This window comes from Paramisgurnus dabryanus, chromosome 7 (genome assembly GCF_030506205.2).
Source record: "Paramisgurnus dabryanus chromosome 7, PD_genome_1.1, whole genome shotgun sequence".
Taxonomy (NCBI): domain Eukaryota; kingdom Metazoa; phylum Chordata; class Actinopteri; order Cypriniformes; family Cobitidae; genus Paramisgurnus; species Paramisgurnus dabryanus.
Window position 1 is genome coordinate 37831407 of NC_133343.1, and position 12126 is coordinate 37843532.

A 12126-nucleotide genomic window follows, 5' to 3' on the forward strand; every position below is an offset into this window, starting at 1 on the left:
AAAATGGAAATTCATAATTTCAATAAACTTGCAAAACAGTATTTGTTTGCAATCTGTAAATGTCTGTTAGTGTGTTTTATCGGTTATTGTCTCCCAGCCATCCGTCTGCCTCTGACCTTCAGGATAGTTCATCAAAATTAGTGGCGCTAAGAAATAAGGACATGAGTGCATAATGACTGTGAAATGAAGAAATCAAGGGGTGCAGCCTATGCAAATGGTGCGCTAAGCCATGTGAAAAATGCACCGCATATTAAGACTTAACGCCAGCATGTTGGGGTGTGTTAATGAGTGTGCATTTGTGTTCATCTTTAGCCAAAGCACCACATATTCTGTTTTGGTCTTGTTTGTTATTGAGTTTACAGCATACACACACACACACACACACACACACACACACACACACACACACACACACACACACACACACACTAGTGGTTTGGTAGCTATCTCCTTTATGGCTTTTGGTGTATATTTAGTGTTGAGGTTTTTTGTCTCAAAGTGGGCTGAATCAAGCGGAGTCCATGTGGCGGGTAACCCGGCCCCTTTACAAAGCGAACCGACTCCAACCTCAATTACATCCGTCAGACATGACACATTCGAACACGTGTCAGTGGTTGTAACTCACAGATGCAATTGGGGTAACCTTGGTGAAGAAAAACTGTCATCCTAATGTCTGGCCAATCAGGAGCAGATGTGAGGCGTACATCGGCGATCACACACAGACGCTCGCTAAAACACGCTGGGTATATGTTAACAGTTGCAAATGCTCACCACTATCACTTTCAGCACAGACGTAGTTTGTCACCCAATGTCACAAAGAGGAGAGATTTTAATGACACAGTGTATCGTAAAGAAATACTGGCAGTACACATACACTTTCACTCTCACAAAGCCTTTTCTCCAATTAAAGACCCCTGTCAGTAGTGCTTCAGGACCATCTCAGTGCCATCACGTGTCATTTTCCTTTTTAGGGGTGTAGTACACTCGCTTCTTTTATTCTGACATGTTTGTGTGCCTTGTGTGTTTTTATTGTTTTTACACACAGGTGACATGTACACAAACCCATGTTTACTGAAGTATTGCGAGGCTACATGTTTCTCGCTGATGAAGAGGGGCAAAAACAATCATGAAAATACAAAACGTATTCAGTCACAAGCAAAACTTGGACAGCACTCCAAAATAATGACCAGCGGCCTTGTCCCTGAAGTGACGTGTTTGATGATTGGGACCAAACATTGATGGTCTGCGGTCATTTGAGTGCATTTGTGGTTTTGCTTTCGTCTGCTGTATCTTCCAAAATCTTCCCGGGTTATGTCTGAGAAACGTCATGACAGGCCCGCGACAGGACGCGTATGCTTGCGCATTTGGCTGCATCTGCACTTAACTGCTATGTTTAAGGAGGGAAACTCATAAAATCGTAATTTACATCTTTGCTTTTCTTCTTTGTTTGTGTGCAGGTCCCAGTTTCTGTTGCTATGATGACACCACAGGTCATAACTCCTCAACAGATGCAGCAGATCCTCCAACACCAAGTTTTGAGCCCCCAGCAGCTCCAACTGTTACTGCAGCAACAACAAGCACTGATGTTACAGCAGGTAATTCATATTTTTCCTTCTGTTCAAATCTTTCAAAATGTTACTTTTAAATACTCTTAGTGCACAAGTAATCGAAAAACTAATCTGGATTACAGGAAAACAATTCCATAATCGCCAAAAGCATCAATTACAGCTGTACATTAATGGTCATTTCTGTGCGTTTGGCAGTATATTTGGGCACCAAATACAGGGTGAATCAAAGATTTTAAAATTGATAAGATGATGTGTCCTTTAGCCATTAGTTTTGGCTTCCATAATTGTTATTTACATTATATTATTTAGTTTTAGATTATATAGAGTTTATCATGCAGCTGCTTCACAGAAAGTTATAAAACATTTCAAAACTTCAATGTAAAATCTATTGATCAGCAATAATAAATGCAATTAAAATATCAAGGTGAATAACCAGCAATTATGATTTCTTTTTTGTCATATCATGTAGCCCTACATACTCTCTAAAATACAGAAATAAAAGTCGTGCACATTTGGATTTGAATAGTTTGTTGGCAACATAGCAACTAGAACTCACGTTTACTTATTAAGGATGTTTAGCAGATACATTTATATTTTTTCATTTAGCAGATGCTTTAATCCAAAGTGACTTACAAATTAGAGAGCATTTAATGTTTTGTTTAAAAAAAGACTTTAAAGGTGACTCATCTTAAAACCAGAACTAACTGGCATCTATAAGAATTGCATTGCAACATATATAGCACAAAGATAACATCGCAAACTTCCCTTTTGATCTTCAGCACATACATTTTTCTTTTTTTTTCTGTTGTGCAATGGATATAACAAACAACTTAAATGTCTCTTATGCATGACAAGTATTTAAGTAGTATGTGAGAAATTCATGATGCATGATTTAAACATACTACTAGCATTACACATCTTTGTAGGTGTTGTACAGTATGTCTTCACCACGAACAATTTGACATTTTTCCTGATTTTCAGGAAACGCGACCTTTGTCAGAATTAAAGGTGAAACGTGTCACTTTCAATTGGTAAAATACCTAAACTCAGTGCAGGTTGACTAACATGTAAACACTGTTTTTTATGACATATTTGTATTATTTAAATAGAGAGTGTGGAAAATGATCACAGCATACTAGATTGTTTTCCGCAAGGAGCTTTAATATTTCACATGGACTTTAATGAAGTGAAAAAATATTTAATTTATAACCGTGTGCGTTTGCAGCAGCAGCTTCAGGAGTTCTACAAGAAACAGCAAGAACAACTCCACCTTCAGCTCATCCAGCAGCAGCATGGCACCAAGGCGCAGAGCAAAGAGGTATGCTGACTGCATCACTTTACACGCACAGCCCATCCACCAGCTGTTTCCCACCAAAGCCACATCATCCCAGCCTTTCTGTGTAGCTTATTTTCAGTTTTGACAGTGGGGAAAGTTGAGCGAGGCATTTCCTGCACTTGTACTTCTTGAAACTGGGTCCTAACCATGTGATAAAGTGACACAGCAATAAAAACTCTTGAGGGAGTTTTCATCCAAACTGGTTATGAGTGCGGCGAAAAAGTTTAAAATTTGGTGTTTTTAAATTGTATGACTTGCTGCGCCTCTAGAATGCCTTACTTTATGGCAGATTACAAATCCTTCTTATTTTAGCCCCTTTAACCACCTGTTATATAGAGACTTTTTCTGATCTATTTCATTTTTAAATCGACTTTAAATATCAATTATGTCTTGATTGTGTGTGTATTTGTCTGCAGTTGTGTCTGCATTTTATGTATATAGAATACTTTTAGAAACTTGCCTTGTCGTGCCCAGTTAGACGATTTTTTTTTAAAATAAGTTATATAAGGGCTGCACGATTAATTGAAAACTAATCGTGATAACAATTACATAATCGGCAAAAGCCTCAATTACAGCTGTTCATTTGTGCTCATTTCTGTGTGTTTTGGCAGTATGTTCTGGCGCCAAATATAGTGGTGAATCAGAGATATTAAAATTGATAAGTTGATGAGTCCTTTAGACATTTGTTTTTGGGTTTTTTACTCGCAACATAATTTCTATAATTATTTTATATTTACATTATATTATTTCGTTTTGGATGTTTTAAATGTAGACATTATAAAACATTCAAAACTTCAATTTAAAATCTATTAACCGGCAATAATAATCGCAATTCAAGGATTAGTCCATTTTTTTTTTATCCAGATAATTAATCACCACAATGTCATCCAAAATGTTGATGTCTTTCTAAGTTCAGTCAAGAAGAAATTATGTTTTTTTTTTTTTTTTTGAGGAAAACATTCCAGGATTTTTCTCAATTTAATGGATTTTAATGGACCCCAACACTTAACCGTTTTATTGCAGTTTAAAATTGCAGTTTCAAAGGACTCTAAACAATCCCAAACGAGGCATAAGGGTCTTATCTAGCGAAACAATTGTCCTTTTTGGCAAAAAAAAAAAAAATGCACTTTTAAACCACAACTATTCTTCTTCCTCCGGTCCTGTGACACCCCAGCGCGACCTCACGTAATTGCGTAATGTGGTGGAAAGGTCACGTGTTACATATATAAAAAACGCACATTTGCGGACCATTTTAAACAATAAACTGACATAAAGACATTAATTGGTATCATTCGACATATAACAACGTTGGACCGTTACTCTTTCTCCATACTTGTAAACACTGGGGCGTAGTTTCGCATGCGTCATCCGTGACCTCTTGACGTGATGACGTTTTACGTGAGGTCGCACTGGCGCATCACAGGACTAAAGAAAGATGAGAAGTTGTGGTTTAAAAGTGCATATTTTTTATTTTTCATGTCAAAAATGACAATCATTTTGCTAGATCAGACCCTTATGCCTCGTTTGAAACTGTCCTTTGAAACTGCTGTTTTAAACTGCATTAAAACTGTTAAGTGTTGGGATCCATTAAAAAGAGAAAAATCCTGGAATGTTTTCCTCAAAAACATAATTTCTTGTTGACTAAACACAAAGAAAGACATCAACATTTTTGGTGACATGGTGGTGAGTAAATTATCTGAATTTTTTTAAAGAAAATTGACTAATCCTTTAAAGTCGACAATTATGATTATTTTTTTTCATAATCGTGCAGCCCTAGGTTATATAGATTAAAATTAGGGTATGCTGCTTTATATTCTTTGACAGAAATACAGTTTTCTATGTCTCTCCCTTTATTTTAAAGCCGTATCACCAGATGTTTTTCCGGCCTTACTAATGACATCCGGATAAGGCTGCGCTTCGGAAAAAAGAAGCAATTTATTGCTTGGTTTAAAGAAGTTGAAAGACTATCAGAGTTTCACTTTTAAACTTCCCCTCCGAGAGCTTAACTCCGTTACAGTAAAGATAGAGTATAAATTAAACCTAACGTTATGTTGTATACACACTCATAAGCTTACTTCAAAGTCCCCCAGCCGACTAATTAATGAACTGGAGGCTTCAGTTTGGACAAGTGCATTGCCTTCATAAATCAGTGCGATGGGACTGTTTCTCTCGCTTTTGACAGAGGCTGTCACTCTCGTGTCAGAAGGACAGATGAAGGAAGGGGACTCGAGAACAGAGGGTTGAAAAAGGGAGGGTTTCACTGTCAAAGGAAGAAACAGTTGATCAGCTGAATGGAACAAGACGTACAGTGGAATAAACACACCATTTTAAAGCGTATTATGTATGATCACAGGAATCCGATGCAGCTCTCGAGAGGCTATCCTCCGTCTGCCCGTGTTTTTCTCACTGTCGTTCCCTCTCCCCCTCCTTTGGCTTTCTCGCGCTGCCATCAAAAGACGAAACGCGAATCGTAGCAGCGACTCCCCCCACGGGGGTCAGACAATAACCCCCTGCTGATGCTTTGTGGCTCTTTTATTTAACAGACAACAAAATTTCTTAGGTTTTCAAAGATTTTTAACTTTGGAGTGGAGGAGAGGCAATAAAAGCCCCTGCCAGCGTCAGTCTGGATCATGTTGTCATCCGCTCTGTTCTCGTCTCTTTCGCGTGCCACTCCGAGTTAACCTCTTGTTCGCTGTGCAAGGATGGCGATGGGTTAATGTTTAAGTGCGAATGAGAGGATCAACGATCCAGACCCTTTGTCAGGGTCGCAGAGCACTTGACGACAATTATGTTTTTTACATAAAAACTTTTTTAATAAGTGTAATTTGTGATTTATCAGTTCAGTTTTTTATTGTAAAGAAACAGTATTGTTTCATCTAACTGTAATAACTAACTTTCCTGCTGATGTAACAAAGTCATTTAAGTTGGGAAACAATAATGTTACCTTATATCACAGTCCTTTATTAACATTCCAATCAAAGTCCTGTCCCACATTTTTTGTTATATTTAAACCTGGGTATGTGTCATCACATGAATGAAAAGGAATGGGTTGTGCTTAGTTGCACCTTGTTGTCAGTCATTCAGCTGATGCAACATAGACAATACATCCTAACAAAACATTCCCGTTGACAGAGGAACGCTGGAAAATGTGTGTTGTGGAAACTGGCTTTGACATAAGACCTTAAGACAGTACCACCTATTGAACGTACTGTTTCAGCATTTTTTTCCATTCACGATGAATGAAATAAGACATCCATCCTGACCGAGGTCTGTTTTTTTTTTTGTAAATGTCACATTATTAAAGTTAAATGCATTGTGAATGCTGTTTTATGTTCACTTTCATATTTCATATTTGTCCCCAGTTCATTCCCCTTTTTCGTAGGACGTTAATAGAGATTTGCTTTATTTTTCTGTTTGTGTCACAGTAGGGTGATTCTCAGGAAATCCAGATTTAGAAGGTGTCCAGCATCAGAATTTTTAAAAAGCCTCTTGAAGCACTTTTTTTTACATAAGATTAAGGTCTGAACTTACTATAACCATTATTTTTAGAGGATTTAAAACATATTTCCTATAGAATTATAAAAGAAATTTAGATTATCATTATAAAAAATTATCCTTACTGCAACATGATATTACATTAAATATATGCATTTATAAACCCATGTTTCGGTAATGAGAACTAAAAAGTTGTCTAGGTACTACGACAAACAAAATTTCAACTTTCATCTGGAGAGAAAAAAAGAACGGCTTACCTGGTAGCCATCTTGAGTGTCACAGTCATTTATGTCCCTTCCTTTTTTTTTTGAAAATGTTAGTTCCATGAGGGCTTAAACAATGATTGAAAATTGTTGCGGAAGATGAGAAAATTGGTCTTGGACACATTTATATTCCTTATTTTTGTCTCTACATTTACCAATGATCACCAAATACCACATGTTTCTTTACTGTAAATGTTTATAGAATGACATGCACTGAAGCTTTTTATTTTTTAGATTTTTTTATTATAAATATTTCCATGTCAAAGAACCCAAATCCAGTCATGGACACGTTGCGGTAATGAAAATTTTCCCATTAAATGTGGAAAAAACAAGAAAATTGGTTTGTATGATGTCATTTGAAATCATGTGCAAAATAGTACATGAAGAGATGTTTGTAACTATATGCTTCTTAGTTTGATATTGATTGAGATACATTTTTTTTATCGAAAGTTTCATGACACCTCACAAGTCTAATTTAGCGAGAATCACCCAGTAATGATTTTTAAGTATAATTTGATTTGAGCCTTAAGATTTTAACCTGGACTCATCCAGTGAATTTGTTTATTAACATAACATTTTCTAAATTATAAGCATTTTTTTTTTATTTTAAGCATTTGTACGACTAAAGCCTTGTACTTTAGATGTAAAGTGGGATTGTGGGTGATGGGGGATTATGGGTGGTAGGGAGAGAGGGCAGCTTACAAAAAAGCAAAAGCCCATTGACAGGCAGATGAGGATGGGTGGACCGTGAAAGACAAAGGAAAGAGAGAGAGAGCGGGAGAGCGAGCACATTTATCAGGATTTTTCAGCTCTGTTGTGGGTCTAAAGGTTGACCTGTCCGCGGCTGTGCTGCGAGACCTTTTTTGTGCGCTTTTTGTTTGGAGAAGTAAACACAAAGTTAAGCATCCTGTGTTTGGGAAGAGGGTGCGGTACACAGCTTGGCAAAGCCACATTTGCGCTTTAATGCGCCGACAAACACGCACACACCGCGCGAACGTCCACTTCAGAAACCTTCAGAGGAACCTTCCCGTGATTATAGAGGACGTTCAGCTGTTGTCACAGAAACATCATAATGCACTGTGTAGAGGTCATAAACAACAGCGTTGGCGTTGAAAGGGGTCAGCGAGAGGGTTCAATAGCCCTCGTATTTCCATAACATCACCCGTTTGTTTTGACTGTGGGGCGATCGGGGATGTTAGATAATTTCCTTCTATTTATCATTCTGACTACGCAGCAGTTCGTCCAGCATCCTTCCTTCTCCTTCTGTCTTTCAACACCCTCTTATTCTCTTTTACTCGTTTCCTTTTCCCTTTACAATCTAACTCGCCCGCCTCTTTTACGCTTAACTTCACGTTTTTTTCACCAGCGTGCCCTCAACATTGCTCCACCCTCCCTCCTTACTGAAAAGACCCGGATTGCTGGTCTTTACCATACAGTTTGTTGGCCTTCAGATGCTGGTCCCCATCATGCAGAACTGGTATGCTGATTTCCTTACCGGTTTACCCATGATTAACTAGCTTAACCAGCGTGGCCCCTTTAAAGCTGCCCTCTACTTTCGCAACCTTAAATGACAAAATGTACAGAATTTCTGAAAACCTGTTTGAGAACGATCATATTCTTTACAATATCACCACCAGAGGCGCAAAAATGGCACACTTCACCTTTTAGCAAATCTATCAGGCACTCCCTCAGAACTTCCTCTAGTTTACAAGAGCCCTTACACGGGGGAGATGAGTGTTTGGCTCCTCTGTTTAAATGTGGCTGAATCTTAAGGACTTCCTTTTAGTCACAGATTGTATGAATGGCCATAATTAAAATCCTGTGGCTCTTATTAGGAATGATTAACAACGTTCCATTATTTGTCACAAGCTTCCCAGACTCCTCGTTAATTAATAAGGGACAGGGATGTGGGAACGGACTTGTCAGAGCGTGTTACTGTATGTGTTTTTATCAGCTATGAGTGAATCGGTATGTTTGTAAATGTGTTGACAATTATTTGTGAGTGTAGACCTTTCATTCATTCATTTTCTCCCTCTCCCTCTCTCTCTCTCTCTCTCTCTCTCTCTCTCTCTCGCTCTCTCTCGCTCTCTCTCTCTCTCTGCAGGTGTCTGCGCAGCAGCTGGCATTCCAGCAGCAGCTCCTTCAGGTTCAGCAGCTGCAGCAGCAGCATCTTCTGAATCTGCAAAGACAAGGCCTGCTGTCTATCCAACCAAACCAGACTCTGCCCCTGCACTCCCTCACTCAGGGTGAGTTCAGATCGCACCCCTTAATTCTCCTGATCGAGTAATTAATAATTAAATGATGTAAACGCACATTTGACGTAACCCACTGACTTCTGTGTGGTTAGAAACATTTATAAAAATTAGGGCTGCAACTAACGATTATTTTCGTAATCGATTAATCAGGCGATTATTTTTCGATTAATCGAATAAACTGAAAAAATATAAATATTTACTTAATTAAATGTTTTTATGTATTATAGCTAAGGCAGCGTTTCTCCAGCTGGGGGCCGTGGCCCTCAGGGGGGCCCTGAGATGGTACCAAGGGGGCCCCAGTTTTATGACATTTTATAAAATGCATTAATTTATCATGAATTCTATGTTGTTTAACCTCAGAAAAACGAGGCTTCTAACCAACAGCATTAAAATATACAATGTAGTAAGTTATATTTTACAGTGTTTTATATCATATATTTTCTTTGGAGGGCCATGAAGGCCACAAGTGGGGGTCACCATACATAAGGGGGGCCGCACGCCGAAAAAGTTTGAGAACCACTAAGCTAAGGCACTAAATTAGGGTTTTGACGTATAGAAGTGTACTTTTAAAAGTGCAAAAGCCACACACTACTACAGAGTTTTACTAATATAATATTTTTTATTTTTTTATTTTTTTTTAAACCTTATATAAAAAAGTTTGTGCAGCTTTTAAATAGTAAAACATCTTTAAATTTCAAAATATCAATTAACAAAATTAATCGATTATTTTCTTGATTTATCGACTAATCGGATAAAATATAAATAAATATTTACTTATTTAAATTTATTTAATTATCAACACGCGAGCGGGAGTAATGACGAGTTTATATGGACACAAACTAATATGTCGGAGTCCGCTGCTTGTGTTGTAAGTGAACATGCTGCGCACATTGTTTTGTACATGTATGTTAGAGCTTTCTCTGATATTTCAGCGCAATTGATGAAATAAGATCGCGCAACTTTCACACGCTTACTAAATGAAACCCGGAGATCAGCCTCTTTAATTTTATCAATGAAAGGCTAAAAATAGCGCTGTACACCGTGTGTTCGTGCCAGAAGTCAATAAAGACGTAAAACATTGTGTTGACAACAAATGTCATAATCGGTTTTTATCGATTAGTTGTTGCAGCTCAATAAAAATTTATTTTTCTTTTCAACATAATAAAAAACTCATACAGTTTTTGACCGATAGTAAATGATGGCAGAATTTTCATTTGGGGTGAACTATCCATTTACATTTTTTGCAGACACTAAGAGCCAAAAGCTTTTGTTATTGTTTAATATATTTATTTTGATTTACTTTTGGTTTGATTTATTTTATTGTATTTTTTTATATTTTCCCATTCAATATTGTCTTGTTTTTATCTTTAAACAACAGGAGCATGTCAGATATGACGCTCATTTTTACTAGGAAAGACAAAACTGGAAACATCTTATGTTTCCATTCCTACATCCGATCGTCTGTATATACATATCTGTTTCATCTCTGTTATCTCAAGTTGGTTCCCCATCGACCCGTAAAAATTCTTGCACCAATGTTTTCTAACCTCAACCCACTAGACTAGTCAAAGATTAATCACTTCACAAGCTGCCAGTGTGAGTCAAAAGGTGTTTTTCCAGAAAGTGTATTGCTTTATTTTCCTTTGTCATATTTACTTAAGGAGCAGCTACAGGATGACAAAGAACGCATTCATGCCGGTTGTGTTTTCAGGTTTTTTGCTGAAAGCTGACTGTACTAAAACAAACAACGCCATAACAAGATAAGACCAAATAAAGGGTGGGGAGGGGTTCTTGGGCAACTCGCAAATACAAACGGTGTTTGTTCAGTTATTGTTTGATCAGTCGCATAGTCACAAACCTGAGCCACTCCAAATATCCACGTTGCCCTGGGGCTGGGCTAGACGATTGAAACCGTGAGCTTGTGTCAAGGCCGTATTTAAGAGGTCTCCGGATGACAATTTTATTTCACTATCAAGTGATCAAACTATTGTCAGAGTAGTTGTTACCAAGGGAATATAATAAGTAACACTGAACACATAATATTAGATGTTGAATTTATATTTTTAACATCTGTAGTGTTCCCTTTAACCTCATTGGCTGTTAAAGCAACAGTTAAAGCGCTTACCGTTTTGTGTGTGTCCTTCACATTTTCTGCTTCACTGTTAAAAGTTATTGATGACCTTTTTTTCACACTCTGCTTCATTCGTTCATGCTTCAGCAACCCAGTTTTCCATTCGCAAGATGTAATCTATAATATTCAGTAGTTAGCATTGGGATGATAACTTATGTTACCTCTCTGCATGTGTGTGTGCGCGTGTGTGGTGATTATGCGCTCGGGCAACTAAAGTAGATGACTCGGTCAGGGAAACATGCTGAAATTGGCTTATTTATTAGACACTTTGACTTCAATGTTTGAATAAGATCTTCGCCTTTGTGTTTACTTCCAGTCATTTTCTACACAATTCAAAAAGTTGTTTATGAGTACACAAGCTTAGTTTTCTGGCAAAGGGAGACATCTGAGACTATCTGAAGCTGAAACAATGTGTTTTTGTGCGTCATGTTTCGTAAAACGGGCCTGGATCACTTTTGCGGGTAGATCATTTTTTGACATTAATGATTAAGTTTTGGAGAGGGTCAGACAGAGTCTGCAATGAATTATAGCAATGTGTTAGATGAGATAAATATCTTAAGAGGAGTCCAGAGAGAGAAAATAACTACAAAATAGCTGGAAAATAAATACAGGACCGATGAATATTCAAAGAAGTAGATTTCATGGAGTTTTAAACCATTTGTAACATTTCAGGACACAGGCCAACAGGATATGGTCTCTTGAGATACAGTATACTGTTTAACTTTATTTATTTTGGAGAGTTAATTTGGATTGAATGCAGTTTCATAACTGTAAATAAGCAATTTCTGTGTTTACTTTAAAACTTTAAAATGTGAGTAAATTAAATGAATATTTTTTTCAGTGTGATACCTGCATTAGGTTGTGTTGTACATGTGATCTCAGTTTGACGTCTACATCAGTGTAAATGCCAGATGTGTGTGTTTGTTTCTCATCTTCCACACTATTGGCTAGCTCTCATATGAATCTGTGCCCTTATACACACATCATGATCCTTGGCATCCCTGTAGTTCAGTCGCATCCCCGGCCGCACATTAGTTAAGTCGTCCAGTCAAGGGCCACAGGACACTGACAAGACAAA

At 37.6% G+C, this 12126-nt stretch overlaps 1 protein-coding gene across 10 annotated transcripts in view; it reads left to right on the top strand.

The window, feature by feature from the left end:
• Positions 1-12126, top strand: part of foxp1b (forkhead box P1b) — a 234659-nt gene that overhangs the window by 183475 nt on the left and 39058 nt on the right. For 7 of the 10 annotated variants that reach the window (XM_065279797.2, XM_065279796.2, XM_065279798.2 and 4 more), the window contains 4 exons: positions 1458-1595; positions 2794-2886; positions 8029-8139; positions 8767-8908. In XM_065279797.2, the coding sequence (XP_065135869.2) occupies positions 1458-1595; positions 2794-2886; positions 8029-8139; positions 8767-8908 (484 nt within the window). The remainder of the gene's footprint in view (positions 1-1457; positions 1596-2793; positions 2887-8028; positions 8140-8766; positions 8909-12126) is intronic. The other 3 variants (XM_065279803.2, XM_065279805.2, XM_065279804.2) reach the window with 3 other exon arrangements.